This window comes from Sinocyclocheilus grahami, unplaced genomic scaffold, assembly GCF_001515645.1.
Source record: "Sinocyclocheilus grahami isolate Dianchi unplaced genomic scaffold, SAMN03320097.WGS_v1.1 scaffold1233.1, whole genome shotgun sequence".
Taxonomy (NCBI): domain Eukaryota; kingdom Metazoa; phylum Chordata; class Actinopteri; order Cypriniformes; family Cyprinidae; genus Sinocyclocheilus; species Sinocyclocheilus grahami.
In genome coordinates, this window is record NW_015506412.1 from 116,891 (window position 1) to 133,390 (window position 16,500).

Here is a 16,500-nt window from a genome sequence, read left to right on the forward strand (position 1 = left end):
CAAAATGCCCAATTATTTGAACTAGACATAGCCCAATTTACACATATGGATTAAATATCTGGATAATCCGAAGACTCTAAAAACATTTAGCCAACAAATGAAAACTGCAAACACATTTAGAAGAGCATCATAAACCAAGAATAAAACGTTTATCACTTTATAATTAACATATAATAAATATGTTTAACAGATCAGTAATTAACGTACATTTAAACAAACACGTAAAGATATGAATTTAATTAATAACATTTAAATGTACAATTAATGACTTGGCATAATGGTAAAAGTAATTTTTAAATGTTATTAAATGAAGGTTACTCATAAAAGTGTTACCCTAAACCAAACAAACAAAAATTGACACCTAAATTGCTAAGTTTCCAAGTGCTCTCAAATGGAAATATTTTAGAAAGTAAATCGTTTTATTTGTATTGCATGCTCTTTAAATCAATTAAAGAACATCAGCATATTTCAAATGTTGCTTGAAGGTGAAACAAAAGAAAATAAAACTATGCACTAAAATAAAAAGAATGTTGCTCATGAATAACTGAACACAAATCATCCAACGTCTGGTTTATTCATATAATAATATTAATAATTATCTTCTCCAGAGAAAGGCAACGAGAAACAGACTCATTCCAGTGCAGCAGATTGGATCCAACCAGCAATTCTTAATTACACTACAATCCACCAATAATTACTTAATTGGCCCTTAATTAGTTTCAGATATATAACTCCTGCAGTAGAGGAAAAAACAAAACAAACAACAAAAAAACTAATTGTCTGGGCATTGAGTGCTAAGAGGTGATTCACCTCCAGTGCACCAAGGATTCAAGTCAACACTTCCATTTCAGCTCAAATAAGACACTGTACTGTTGTGACGTAGAAATGGGGCAGAGGTTACGGATTAGCTAGCAATTTCATTGTCTAGATCAGAACCAATCAGATCATGATGAGTAGATATGAAAATTCAAATGATGGCTCCACTGAATGTGCCTAGCCATTTGGGTCTCGATTTTGTGTTGTACATTCTGAGCGTCAACCACCAATATCTCCATCTCTGCTCATCACAGCTAACATGGAATTGGAAGTAAGATCAAGTAATGTGGTGGATTAGCATTGTTTGTGTTTGGGGATGAACAAGGAATAAGGACCAGGGTATGGAGGGAGAGTTAGATACAGCTGTCCATGACAGGAGCTGGTTTGTGTTTGTAAAAAAAAAAATACATATACTGGCAAACAATTCCAGTTTATGAAAACCAACGTTTTCTCATGGTCTCTTAACTTTTTCTGAATTGAGGACAATTGTGAGTTCCAAGAAAACCCACAACATTTGAACAAAATTGCCACAAATAAAGATGACAACACAAAGCATTCGAGGGGGGTGAGTAAAGAACAGAAAACCCAAACCAAGACAGAACACTTCCCCCCAAAAATAACCCCCCTGAAAAATGTCTATATGCACAAAATGTCCCCCATGAACCTGTCTTACACCTTTTCCCCCTTTACAGCCTCAAGACTCTTCAATGCTGCCGTAGAGCTCACAACTCCAATGATTTTCCTCACAGTGCTTCCTCATTCCCAACACACGGGCTCCAGCCGTTCCTCAAGATCTTTTCCACAGAAACCATCATCTTCCTCACAGTTTTAGCTCGTTGGCGATCTTCGAGGCGATGTTCTTGAAGGCGATGGAGGTTCCGGAGATCCTCTTGAAGCGCACCCCGTTGAGCGAGAGGCGAGGTAGCTTGCACACCTCCATCTCCCACTGGACAAAGTCGTCATGCGCGGGGTTGCCCGAAACACAGAGGAGCATGAAGCGCTCGCTCAACTCATACTCGCAGCTGTTGGAGTCCAGAACTTTCCGGATCTCCTTCATCATTTCATTGGGCTCCATGGAGGAGGTGGTCTTCATGCTCCAGGTGAAGCGGAGGGAGCGTGGTTTGGAGGTCTGGGTGGACGAAGGTGTGCTGGACGCTGGAGAAGAGGAAAAGGAGTCCTTGTTTTCATCGCCAGGCAGTCCTTGGATACCTTTCTCCATCTTGTCTGCTGTGCTCAACATGGGTCTTCAGTGAAAATGATGAGAGGAGAGAGGCACAAACAGGAAAACGAAGGTGAACATGCGGAAGACAAGGAAATGAAAACAGACAGAAGCAGCTTGGTTGATTCAAGCTGTAACTAGTTCTTCTGCTTTAACACGTTTAAAAGTTTAAATCAACATGATTAAATGTTTTTTATCAACAACACAAAACACCAACATGGTGCTATGGTGGAAGACTACAATGCAGTCAAAACAACAGCATCCACTAATTTGATATCTGTATGGTGCTTTTTGCGGGTAAAAACAAAAACTACAAAAAGTATACAAATATAAATAAAACATCAACTTGGTTTAGAAGTGTAGAAATGTAAAATGTATTTATTACCTATTTTTAGATACTAATACATTTTTGCATGTAAATGAAAGAAATGTACTACCGTTTAAAAGTTTGGGGTCAGTCAAATTAAGGAATTATTTAATTTAGCAAGGGCACATTAAAATATTCAAATGTGACAGTCAAGGTATTTGTTACAAAAAAACAATCAAAAATGCTGTTCCTTTGAACTTTTTATTCACCAAATAATTTTTTTATTACAATTTTTCACAATAGTATGGTTTTACAGTATTTTTTTATTTTTTTTTTAAATAAATGCAGCCTTGGTAAACAAAAGACTTTTCAAAAACCTTTTAAAAATCTTACTGACCCCATACTTTTGAACGGTAGTGTACATTTGATTGTCTCATGATGCAAGTCATCCAATGATTCAAAAGAAAAATACCCAGTTTAAGCTTTAAATGACTCAGCACTCTAACGGAACATGAATCTTTCTTTTTTTTTTTTTTAAATGCCTTAGTAAGTAATGATTCAGTGATCTGAGCAGTACGCTTTTGTAGATAAAAGATTTTTATTAGTCAGTCGTTGTCCTCACCTGCTGGCCTCATCTCGACCCTCTCCCTCATACGGACTCCTCAAAGAAAACCAACAAGTTTAGTCCCTCAATTCAAATTATGCTAGCTAAGTATTAGTCCTGGTCATGTAGATTTTGGTATCGATATCTTATGCTCATAAAACTTAAAATATCTGAAACAAAATCCATAAAGCATCTTTTTAGTCCCTTCACCACCTTCTTGAGCATTTACTTTTAAACTCTGAACCTCAGGATCAACACACACTCACCTAAGCCACTCTGTATTTAGCATAAACACCTGAACAAATGAGGAGACAAATGCTAGTAGTCCAAAATTAGGATATAAATATTCATATTCCAAATGGACAGCAAATATCTGATGTAGCAATCTGTGTGTCAAAGTGCAAATTTAGATTTTTTTCCTTCGTGTACATGATGCAGTCTGGTAATGTAAGAGCATATAACATTTTAAATGACCCCAAAAGGAATTCAAACTAATTTCAAATCTTATTAGGAACCTAACTGCAAAATTCAGTATAGTGCCTAGAGCAAAACTACAAGGGGTCCTTCTAAACTTAAATTCCCAAACTTGTCTGTCAGCGATGAAGTGTAAAAATGTGTATCTGGTTAATTTTCTCATGTGTGTATTGTACAGCTGAACAAGTGATTTCAGTGAGGTGTGTTGAATGATACAGTCGGACGGAGAGATCAGCCACCTCCAAAACAGCGCAGCACAAGAACGAAGGGCCAAAAGCAGCACGCCTGTTTTAGTGCAGCATTATAAGAATAAGCAGTAGACCGTAAGAGGAGAAAAGCAGGCGTCACCCTTTACAGGCCTCACCATGAAAACACGACTGGCATCCACTATTGACCCTGCCTGCCTGACTGTGCAAACTATGAACTTACCTGACCTATTAAAAAACAAATGTCAAGCTTTGGGCGAGGGTTTAGTTGCCATCAACAGAATATAAATGACAAAGAATCCTGTGCCCAATACTTCTACATGCTGATGTAGATATTAATTTTCTGTCTGAGGGGTCTACAAAATACATAAGGAATTTAATTCTTTCTCCGATTGCGCTGAACAAACAAACTTACAACAATAGTATTCATGATAATAGCATTATACCTTTATTACCAGCACTTTATTAATGCAATAATTATGTTGTTAATAAAGAAACCATTTATACAGACACTAGGTTTTATTTGAACCAGAAATTACTCTGATTTAAGTCCCACAAGCCTATAGCTCACCCAAAAATGAAAATGATCTACTCACCCCTCATGTCATTCCAAACCTATAAGAATCTTTCAAACACAAATGACAATATTTTTAATATAACCTGAGAAATTTCTGGCCCTCCTTTGAAAGTCCCAGCAACCAAAACATTGATGCTTCAAAAAGTTCATAAAGAGAATGTAAAAGTAATCCATCAATATGAATAAAGCACCTAAATGTAAGTCTTCACTTGAGATCACACCATGAACAGATTTAATTTAATCTTTTTTTCACATGTAAGCATTGATCAACGCACATACATGGAGCACATCAAATACAGTAAACGCGTTTGCTTTGGTGAAATGGACTTTCAGTGAAGGGACTGAAATCTTTCCAGTTACATTAAAAATACATTAATTTGTGTTTAGAAGATGAACAAAAGTGTTAATGGTTTGGAAAGAGATGGGAGTGAATAAATGATTAACAACGTCGTTTGCACTGCGCGCTCTTGCGTTACTTGGTCTTTTTATTTTGGTGTGTCAATCTGTTTAGTTACTTAGTATAGGAAATTATGATCCGCACTCATGAGAACAATCTTCTTTTTTTCTTTTATTTTACATTCATTTTTTTGAATGGGGGGGATTCCCATCAGTAATGAATGTAAAAGAAAAGAAAAAAGAAGATTGTTCTCGTGAGTGCGGATCATAATTTCCTATACCAAGTGAATAAATGATGGCCATTTTCATTTTTGGGTAAATGAATGCTAATGCTATTGACAGATTAATTAATTAAGTTGAACCAATTTGAGTCATTTGTTCATGAATCAGACTGCAATTGTCACGCTGTGTTTGTTGTGGACACTGCAGTAGAAAGAGGTGTTATATGTCTATTTATAGCAGCGCCAAGTTTTTATCTTTTATCACATTTAATTGAACTGCAAGCCCACAACTGAAGTAACTGTAGATTTAGCTGTATGTTTGAAAGTATTTTAGTAGATGTACAATAACCTTTAATGGAACCGAATCATGAAAATCAAGAGTTTATCAGTCCTTGTACAATGTAATTAGAAACAATCTACAAAGACCTGTAAAACTTGAATTACACTATCATTTAACTGCATTGTAGGAGTGTAGTCATGTTGCATGATGACAGCACAGACGAGGGCGCATGGAGACCATTTCACAAGATCTGCGGCATAACGTACATGACCGGACTCCATGAGTTCATATGAGAGAGAAGCGGGATGTGATGCAATCGAGGAAGAGAGGGCTGGCAGAGGAGTGAGTCAGGCAATGGACGCAGAACATTAGTAAAGAATAATAACATGAAAGGATATGCATGTGGAACAAAAATAAATGCTGGTTCAAGACACAAGACATCACAGAAGGAATATAGAGCACAGGAAAAAGACATTGTCTTGGGAAAACGCAAGGGTAGCGTTATTGCCTACCTTCTGGGAAATCTGAATGAGAGATTTCTACAAAAAAAAAAATTTGAGAAAAAGGGAAAAATGTGTTTCTCACATGTGCATGAACCATTGGAAAATCTTTTAATTTTTTATTATACTTTAAGTTACACAGGGTGTTTAAGATTGCTGAAGAAACTGTTAATTGTAAATGCACTGCATGAATGATGGATGTTTGCAGGGTTCCCACACCTTTTCGCAAATTTTTTTTTCTTTCATGATTGCCGGGTAAAGATAAAAAAAAAAAACATGTATACCATTTGCTTATGTGATTGAACTACAAAAAAAAACAAATTAAGATGTAATTAATTTCCATGACATTTCTAGGCATGGAAATCACTCCCTGATATTTCTAGGTATTCCCTGACCGTGGGAACCCTGAATTTCATGTTAGTAATCCTTCAGTTAGCATCTCTCACACTTAAAACCATCTCTGCTCCAGCAGCCCTTTGTTTCAGAGTTCATGATCTTAGCGATAAAAAACAGTGCCAGTCCAAACCATCTCGTCCTGAAAGAGGGGAGCACTGGTGAGAGCCATGAGAATGTGTGCATGTGTATTCCTAAGAGTTCACCTAATAGTTCACTTAAGTAAATGCAAGTAACAGTGTCACCATGTGGATGGATCATGAACTCACCTGCGTACAAATTTGGAAGTAAACTTGCTGAAGATGCCTGTCCCAGGACGGCGCACCTGGCTGATGCCATGGGAAAGGGAGGGGGAGGCAGAGGGATCATTGTACGCTGAGGCTTGCTGGTCTCGTGTGGCTCTTTGCTGGCCGGCGTGGAAAGTGCTTCTAATCGCCACCCCTCTGGAGAAGTTGGTACGATCAGCCATTGAGGAAATGTTTATGTTCTGAGCTGAGGGGGACACCACTGATGCTTTCTGGTTGGCCGTGCTGTTTTTTTTTTTTTACAAATTGTTTGTAAAGGTGAAAAGAATATCAGTTAGTACTCAATACTCCAATCTAGCAGCCATTCAAATACAAAACTGCATCAATAAATGTAAGCCACTTCAAAGCAAAAAGCAGCTACAATAATCAGGCACAAAAGCATGAATAGGCCATTTCATTATGCTACCAACTGCAGCTCTTGCTGCTAATGCACTGATGGCAGACAAATCATCCTTGTGGAAAATAACCTACCTTTAATTTGAGATTGATTTTAAAAAGTGATGGAATAAAACCCAGGCATGCACTTGCGTGAGAAAGTATAATTCCACCATCAGCCCTTTTTGTACCATGCCAGACATGTGACAAGCCACAGGCTTAAATCACACGAGGACCACATTTTTGATATATATTTTTTTAAAGGTTACAAAACCACACAACAGGTTAATATGTTAATCATTACATAATTGTTAAAGGTGAAGTGTGTAATTCCTGGATCACAATTGTGTCACCTAACAAAACAGGAAAAATGACTTTTTAAAAATAATCTCCATCCTGAACTCACACTAGTACTAAATATATCGGTACCGTATTGTTTATTGCCAAATATTTGATTTTATTTATTTAAAATCAGAAAATATTAATCTTTAAAAACACCAATTTAATAACATTGTTAAATGTAATCTTTCAAAGTGAATCTATTTTGCGTACTGTACATTATAATGCTGTGAAGACTAAATCCACTTGTAGCATTTAAAATGATTGATTTTTTTTATTAAGACAAAGCCAAAGAATTCTTTAAAAAAAATGTTTGATGTTTTTCTTGAACAGCAATTCAGCAAATGAGAATGATTTTTTCATGTGACACTGAAGACTGGAGTAATGACTGCTGAAAATTCAGCTTTGCCATCACAGGAATAAATTACATTTTAAAATATATATTTAATCTGTATTTTATATTTTAAATTGTAATATTTCACCATATAACAGTGTTTACTGTATTTCTGAACAATAGTGTAAAAATAATCTTCTATTGGTCAGATGTTTTTTATATGCAATGACACCCTAATGCAATGTATTCACAGAGTGTTTAACATTTAAGGACAAATGCTTAACTTACAGTTGTCTACCTACATTAAACTGAAGACAAGTATTTTAACACTGATTACACACATCACCCTTAATAATTATCATGCAGCTATTACCAACAAAAGATGAGACTCAAACAACAACAGAAAACCAAAAGAAACTGAAGAAACTCTTCAGGGAGGGAGACAAAACCATTGTTAGCATGCATATAACTGTCTGTGACACAAGCTTTTAACGTTCCAGGATGGCACAAAACGTCTTTATTAAAGGTTACGTAAGCAGTGAGAGGTTTTAGAGGATATGAATGCACTGTCTGGTTTGGCTGCAGAAAAGAAGGGGTGGAGAAGGATAGGGCAGCAGAGCAACACAACACATGCGTAAGTGAGGGAGGACCTTGCGAGAACAAAAGACAATGAGTTAAAGCTTGCATGTGCATTATGAATTAGAATGGAACAGACTGTCAGGTACGTGATGTGAACAACGTGTGTTTATGCGGAGGAGAAAGTGGGACGGCGAGTAAGACGGCGTGTTATTGTGACGGACAACGAGTGAGAAAAGTAGGCAAGGCTAAAAAAAAGTGAGGGCCTTCTTATCTCTTAGCATATCGTATTTGGTACTTTGTCTGTGGATCTCATGTATTTCAAACCCCCCAAAAACCTTTAAAGTTTCTGCTTTAAAAACAATCTATACGTCCTAGTTCATCCCTGGCTCTTGAAGTCAAATCCCCATCCGAACAGTTTTGGTTCTGGCTGCCACTTGCCTGGGGCGATGTGCATGGAAGTCTGGGGGACTGGGGTGGGCAGAGGTGGACAAGGACTTGTGGTGACGGGTGCGGGATGAGGCGGCAAGGACCGCGGCCGCTGAGGCGGTGGAGGCGCGGGACCCTGGAGTGTTCAAGCTAGGGGAAAGACGAATAACAACAGCCCCCATGTGCGGACACCCCCCACGTACAGAGTGGAGGGAGGTATGGGTGAGGTTGTAAAGCAGACAGGTTAGATTCAGCAAAGATGGAGGGATGGTTGAGAAAGTGATGGAATAAGACAAAAGCACACACCAGGAGATAAAAATACAATGCTGCGGATGCGATAATGTAGGTTTGGATGCTATTTTGGTCTTAAAGGGTTAGTTCACCCAAAAATTAAAATTCTGTCATTAATTACTCACCTTAATGTCGTTTCAAACCCGTAAGGCCTTCGTTCATCTTCACAACACAAATTAAGATATTTTTGATATTGTTGAATAAAGTCGTGTTTTTATTTTCTTTTGCTCACAAAAAGTATTCTCGTAGCTTTGTATAATTGCGGATGAACCACTGATGACACATGGATTATTTTACAGATCTCCTTGCTACGTTTCTGGACTTGGGAACATTTCAGTTGAGTTGCTGTCTATGCCGGGTCAGACAGCTCTCAGATTCAATCAAAAATATCTTAATTTGTGTTCCGAAGATGAACGAAGGTCTTACGGGTTTGAAATGACATGAGGGTGAGTAATTAATGACAGAATTTTCATTTTTGGGTGAACTATCCCTTTAAGTCTATTTTTAGATCTACAGTATATAGATCAAAGCTTGCCAAAGTTGGATCAAACTTGCATTATTGCTGGAAAGCTTACTCCGTCTCTGTGCATTGAGTGAGAATCTAAAACGAGATGCAGTGATGATCAAACGAGTCTGACAGCATAAGCCTCATGGGCATGAAGTTCATCAAACCGATCATAATACATGCAGAATAGAAGCAGACGAAAGACATCTGATGCATTTGTGAGGGTTATCTGGTGGCAGGTGTTCGGTCAGTGCCATAATGTCTGTATTTTTATTTGCTGCTCCGCAACCTGACCTTGCGCACACATATAAAACTCTTTCCATGTCAGCATTCTTACTGTGCTGCAGGTTGTCACATCAAGCAAACTTAAACATCCATATCATACAGTTTCCTGCATCTCTTCGCTGTGTAACCTGATTATTTCGGTTGGGCAAAATCACTAATTCCAGATTAAGGGATGAGAGACTGACTACATACCAATCAAGGGTAATACGTCAGTTTGACTCGGTATATCTGCAGTAACTTTCAATAGTCGATTTACCAATAGGTAACAGGGTTCCCACACTTTGCGTAATGAATGTCTTTTCCAGTTGATTAAAGGATGTGGATTTAAAAAAAAGAAGAGATGTGTATATTTAATTAATTTTCATTATTTGTGTACAACCGTCTCCAATAAAACACACTATTCTGGACTGTGGGCAGGTTTTACTCCATCTAGGAAATGTAATATTTTAGAGAAGAGCAAAACTAGAAAAATATAAAATCACTACAGATATTTCTATGAATTTCAATAAATTGATTTTGCTCGATTACATGATTGGAATGTAAATATCAATTTTAAACTTCCCCAGTATTTCCAGGTTTTACACGACTGTGATATTAACTTGTAATTCTGTTCATAAGCAGTCCATAAATTCAAACTAATCATGCAATAAATTCAGTGTAGCGAGTCGTTTTCTCTTTTTAATCTGTTTAGCAATATTGTTGTTTGCTAAATGATAACAAGACACCAGCATGTCTACATATAATATGTTACAGATCACACTTTTCTTTATTTTAGTATCAATATGGTAGTAAATTACATGCTTAATTTGCAGTGCTCTGACTACAGGAATTCACCACAGTTGATATTTATGTGAACCCAAATAGGAATCATTAAGAGAAATATTCTGGGTAGTTTACAACGCAAGATATATATCGACTGCATCTGTGGCATTCTGTCGATTACACAGACAATAATTCCTGCTTGTCCCCGAGTTTGTAAATAATGAACTAATGCAGTTACAATAGTTGGCATGCTGCCCAGAGGGTTTAAGAGGACATGTGCAGCACGTATTTCTGTAAAAAGCACTTACATTGTCTGCTCTAACTGTGCTGTTATCCAAATCATCTTTCTGGGGCAGAACTACTTTTCTAGGCAGATGAAAACCTAGTTACAGAGTTTGCAAAACTTGCGTTTACTGAAATTAACTAGATTTACTGTTTAGCTGGTCATAGTACGAATTGAAAGATGAAAGGATATAACTTTGGGCAGGCAGGGTCCGTAAGAGATTCTACAACACAGTAGTCGTACGCTAACATACACACTTTTGTTCAAAAGTAGGTCAGTACGATAAAAAATAAAATAAAAATGAAATTAATATTTTCAACCAGCAAGTATACATTAAACTGATCAAAAGTAACAGTAAAAACATTTATAATGTTACAAATAAAATTTTATTTCAAATAAATGCTGTTCTTTTGAACTTGTGTGACATTGAAGAGTAAAGTAATGACTGCTGAAAATTCAGCTCTGCCATCACAGGAATAAATTACATTTAAAACACATTAAACTAGAATATAAATTGCCATATTATTTCACATACTGTATTTGTGGTCAAATAAAGGCCACCTTGATGAGAATGTAAGACTTTTCAAAAGCATAAAAACTTTACTGACCTCAAACATTTGAACAGATGTCTAAATGTTTAAGTGTTACAATTATACTTTTCAAACTGAGATCATTTAAACATTGATTCATTGTGTTGCAATTGTAAGCATGTAGCTGTAAATGAGTTTCCCTGAATGAGGAGTCAAAAATGATTGCCAGTTTTAATCACCAGCATGCCACAGAAAGACATTAAGTTGAAAAAAAAAAAAAATTATTTTATTGTATTGAAAGGAACCCAAGCTGCTGAGCTCTTGAATCATTACCTACTCTTTTTTTTAAATCCTTGGACTAATTCTAAGTTCCTGAAGGCATTGCAAATCTAGCTGAACAGATTTCAGCTTCGTGCTGCGTTCGAATGTGTGCTTGAATGTGTGCGATTGTCAATGTGTGAATGTATGTGCGCACATAACAGATTTATGTTTCCCATGCTGGCAGGGCAGCAGCCTGACAAAATGAGTCGAGAGCAGAGAAGCTTTCCAAACAGTCTAAATATACACATACACACACACTACTTTTAACACCAATCCACTTTGCAGAAATTAGTTTGATGGGTGCTTCCATGTGATTCGTAGCATGAAACGAAGACTCTGTACATAAAGAGGAATGTGGCAGTACCTGTCCTTGCCATTCTGTACTCCTAGCGTGGCTCTCTCAGTGATTGGAGAGTTCCTGCTGCGGCCGGTGCCTGAGGACAGGATGCTGTTCTATATGGCACATGAAAAGCACACAGAGAGATCAGTGACGTGAGATCACACCTGTGGCTGTGTATCAGTCATCAGCTCCTTAGGGAGCTCTGTACTCACAGTGGAAGGGGTAGGAGTTTTCTTATGGTCTCCGGAGAGTGGGCTGGGAGGGATTTTACTGGAGCTGCCTGAACCACCGATGTGCTTGCTGTCGCCCTGAGGACGCTTGGTGGAAACAGAGGAGCCTGCAGTGTAGAGAGAAAACGTGTGAGCTTTACAAACCAAAACCAGTCGGCGATTATGGTGGCTAATGACCAGCAGAATGATGCTGTACTTTGGTCTGTGTATCTGCGGGACTTCGGATTGGAGGTATTGCGTTGTCCCTTGTGAGGAGATGATTGGGTGTTGTTTGTGAGGTCAGTGCCTGGACGGGCCTTTATTGATAGTTCATCCAGCTAGGAAAGAAGAAGAAAAAAAAAAGGTACATATGTACTTTGCGCTTTAAATTTGCATTTTTACACTACTATGGTTAAAACAACTGCCATTGCAAAAACAGGAACTGTACAATTAGGCACTCGTATGCGTAATGATTCATGTCATTTTCAATGAAGCCTCTCAAAATATAATCATATACATGAGTGGTAAGGTGCCAATTTTAAAGACTAATTCTGGAAATTCTCTGCATAATTGCCTGAATGTAGCGGTTATAATAAATGTAACAGAAAACAGAAAACAGAACAACAAAACAGTACAAAACAAACAAAAATTTAATAAAACAACTAAAAAACAAAAACAAAAAACGGAAAGAAACAACAAACAAAAGTAGAACAGAATAAAACAAAAAACAGAACAAAAAAGAACAATGAAAAAAACAGAACACAACAAAACAATTTAAAAAAAGAACAGAACAGAACAAAAAAAAAACAAATGGAAAAAAGCAATAAATAAATAAAACCGAACAAAACCAAAAGCTATTACAGTTCTACATGCACACAAACACAGATAATCACATGATCTTTAGAGTAAAATACCTCTGAGTTCCTATAGTCCAGTAATAAGTAAGTTGCCATGACATCATTGTATTTTTGTTTGACCAGGGCGTCTTGTATCTCATCTAGAGAGTATCCCATACGTAGCATAATATCTGAGAAGACAGACAAAAGAGTTAAATAAGTAGGAAAAACGGCTTACCTGCTTAATGACAACCTCTTGAACTATAGTTTTATATTCAGTGTTTCCACAAGCATAAACTGTAGCCACGATGTACGGGTATCATGGGTAGTTGCTATGTGCATTCTAAGGTGTGCTGGGTGTTTGGGTTGATGATTTCTATGGGTTCAAGCCAAAAGAACCTATCAACCATGTCTCTACAATATTCTGGTTACTATATATGGCTGAGATCCCTCCTAAAATGCAATCCACCGGTCATAAAAGTCTGATTGCTTAGAAATGTAATAAAAATTAGGGTATCATTCATGTCTGCAGCACAAATGCTGCAAGATGAGTTATGCACTAAACCTTTAATAGTTTATATTTTCATTACACAACACTAACCTCAAGTATAAGCAACACAACTAAATATATTCATTCTGAAAGTAACAACTATCAAAATTAAAGAAAACAATAATCCTGCACAAACCACACACTGTAGAGACACAAGGAAACAGAAAAGTGTTATAAAGCAGGAAAAACATGAGTTGTGTTAACTCGCAAATAAAGAGGCTTAAATGAGCTGATGTTTGGAATTCAGAATCAAGTCCCATCACCAAGATATATTACCCAATCATGATCCATCTCGATCTCAAACCCCACCCACCACCATCACTAAAGCTCCAGGCCACATCTGCCCCACCTCTCTTCCAAACCCCTGCACTGCTGGGGTGCTGACCTGTCCTCTTAGGGTCCTTGTAGTCGGGTTGGGGTTCAATGTAGGGCTTCAACTCATTGTCCTCATGGCCCACGTTCATCCAACGGTCCTTCATGATCTGCTGCTAAGCGCAAGTTAGGAAAGGGTACAAAGTGAAGAGATCATATGGGGTGTGGATCACTGGTGTAAAGTAGCATGACGCAAAAACAAAATAGTTGGCCTTTATTGAACAGGATACACACAGACAGTCAACTGAGGGCAGCACTTCAAAATCACATCACAGTGCTGAAAAGCTGAATCAGTCCAAGAAAAAATATCGATCTGCAAACAGTTGTTTGTGCAGAGTCTAAGCCTCAGACTGTACGCCCACAGACCGCCCGTGAACAGTCTGATGCATACAGCACACAAAAATAGCAAAAGCTGGCTAAAATCATCAGATCCGATCAGATGGCTTTTATGTAATTTTCAGGAATAAAGGTTTATATCAAGTCTATCATTTTTACCAGGTAACAGGTAGCTCCACAGGCAGAGCTGATCACTGTATTTGCTATAATTTGAGAAGTTCATGGCACTGAATCTTGCATACAATATTCAATAAGCTAATTTAAAGCAAATTTTTGATATAAAATTTTCAAACAACAGATCTTAATATAGTTTATTTAACCTTCTGGTTTGTTTACAATCTGTTTTTAATAAAAATCAACCTCTGAGACAAAGTGCCTAAAATCGAAGAAACACCAATATCGTCTTTGCCAGAATAAGCAGCAATGTAGACCAGACTTTACACAATATTTAAAGGTCAAGACAGAAGATTATGTAAGCATTTATGAATGAACAAACCTCAAGGCTCCCTCTCTTGGTTGGGTTGAGTATAAGGAATTTCTTCAGTAAGTTCTCACAGTCGGTCGACATATAGAAGGGAATCCTGTACTTGCCCCTTAAAACCCGTTCTCGCAACTCCTAAGAACACACAAACACAAGTATCCAGCATTTATGTCAAAGCTGTTGACACTAGGCGCGTTTCCATTAAAGATTTGCGCAAAACTTTGGTGATATTTTATTAATGTCAATAAAAAAGTATTGCGAAATGAGTGTTTCCATTAACCAATGTTATGCGACTAAAACGTCAACTTTTGCCTCTCGCGATAAATCATGGCAACGGATTTTGGTGGGATTTTGATGGATTTTGGCTATATTTATTCAAAGGAGGCTTATGCATGTATCTTTACAGAAGCAGCACAGAGAGCCACTTCAGAAATGTGCGTGGCACGGCTGGAATAAACAAGCACTGACTAGAGTGGCCGCAATCAGCTTCAGTGGCCGTCTCAGAGCCACACTGCACCGCAGACGTGTGCAGTGTAAATGGTCTAAGCATTAATGGTAGGGAAAGCCCCTTATACTGGAGAGAGGCCAGGTATGTGGTGTTTATTGGAGATTATAGTACATTGAAGAATGCTCATATGACTTTTTACATACGCCATGTGACCTGTAAATGCGAAAAAAACTTTCCATTGCAGTTTTGCTAATTATTCCTTTTTCGCATTGCCTGAAAAACCACGAGAAAAACTTTTTTGCGATATATGGGCGTTTTTGTGAAATTGACGCGTTTCCATTAGGCGTATTTTCAATTCACAATTTCAATTTGTGCAATTTGAAGGGTAATGGAAACGCGCCTACTGACTCCTTTTTCTGTGCTCACCTTTAGGTTCTGTCCATCGAATGGCAAAGAACCGCTGACCAGTGTGTATAGTATGACCCCAAGGCTCCAGACATCCACCTCCGGCCCATCATACTTCTTTCCCTGAAAGAGCTCGGGGGCAGCATAAGGTGGGCTGCCACAAAAAGTATCCAGCTTGTTGCCCAGTGTGAACTCGTTACTGAAGCCGAAATCGGCAATTTTAATGTTCATATCTGCATCCAGGAGCAGGTTCTCTGCCTGCAAGCAAGGGAGGATCTTTAGTGATTGTGCATTTGGGGATGAAATCGAATCTGCATCAGTATAGAAGACTAGTCACAAAGGCAGAGGTAAAGATATATAAAATACAGTGTGAAAATGTATCTTGTGTACCTTGAGGTCTCTGTGGACAATGCACTTCTGGTGACAGTACTGCACTGCTGACACAATCTGCACACACACACACTAGCTTACACACAAACTGACTTCTAAAAGGATTTCTTAGAATAAACTTTAGAAACTTTTAAGAACCATTTATATCAGGTATTGGCATCAAGTTTAACAAATACGACTATTTAAATAAGCACTTCAAAAAGAGGTTTGACTGATCGGATCAACCATACCATCATGCGAACAAGGCATTACATTTTAAAAGTAGAAAAGAAAGTACATATAATAGAGGAACCCAAACACCACTGATGTGTTTACAGCCCCTATGGAGCTTTGTATTACAAATAACAACCAAATGCGTAGCATCTCACCTGTCTGAATTTGGCTCGAGCCTCTTTCTCTTTCATTCTGCCGTGGGCTACGAGGTAATCAAACACCTCACCTGCAAACCAAGAAGGGGAACAACAGTCACGGTTAGAAAATAAACAGTTACACAAATATGAGAGGGTAAGCTAGAAGTCTGGCTTTGGTACGAACACAGCCTCTGATACTTTACTATAAAGCAATAATTTGCGTAACAAATAAACAGCCTCAGGTGACTGATGAAATTAAACTAGAGCGGTCAATAAATTCTACATTGAAAAATCATGATGTGTATTGTATGTGATTTGTATGGCATAAAAAGTGCGTGTCACTGTTTCCTATGGAATGCGGTCTATACAAAGGGATGTTTTTGCAGCTGTTGCTGAATGGTCTTAATATGTAAAAAAAAAACATATATATATATATATATATATATATATATATA

The 16,500-nt window shown here is 37.7% G+C and overlaps 1 protein-coding gene across 15 annotated transcripts in view; it reads right to left on the reverse strand.

Moving 5' to 3' along the window:
• Window positions 1-555: 555 nt before the first annotated feature.
• Window positions 556-16,500, reverse strand: part of LOC107568300 (serine/threonine-protein kinase MARK2-like) — a 38,185-nt gene continuing 22,240 nt past the window's right edge. Inside the window, exons 7-20 of one of the 15 annotated variants that reach the window (XM_016254231.1) lie at window positions 16,064-16,134; window positions 15,696-15,752; window positions 15,327-15,563; window positions 14,468-14,587; window positions 13,613-13,751; window positions 12,792-12,904; window positions 12,095-12,215; window positions 11,881-12,005; window positions 11,694-11,781; window positions 8,364-8,514; window positions 6,263-6,523; window positions 5,613-5,639; window positions 2,965-3,003; window positions 556-2,060 (exon numbers count right to left, since the gene is read on the reverse strand). In XM_016254231.1, the coding sequence (XP_016109717.1) occupies window positions 1,637-2,060; window positions 2,965-3,003; window positions 5,613-5,639; window positions 6,263-6,523; window positions 8,364-8,514; window positions 11,694-11,781; window positions 11,881-12,005; window positions 12,095-12,215; window positions 12,792-12,904; window positions 13,613-13,751; window positions 14,468-14,587; window positions 15,327-15,563; window positions 15,696-15,752; window positions 16,064-16,134 (1,973 nt within the window). In that variant the 3' untranslated portion in view covers window positions 556-1,636. Of the gene's footprint in view, window positions 2,061-2,964; window positions 3,004-4,223; window positions 4,252-5,612; window positions 5,640-6,262; window positions 6,524-8,363; window positions 8,515-11,692; window positions 11,782-11,880; window positions 12,006-12,094; window positions 12,216-12,791; window positions 12,905-13,612; window positions 13,752-14,467; window positions 14,588-15,326; window positions 15,564-15,695; window positions 15,753-16,063; window positions 16,135-16,500 lie in introns of all 15 variants that reach the window. The other 14 variants (XM_016254237.1, XM_016254244.1, XM_016254233.1 and 11 more) reach the window with 14 other exon arrangements.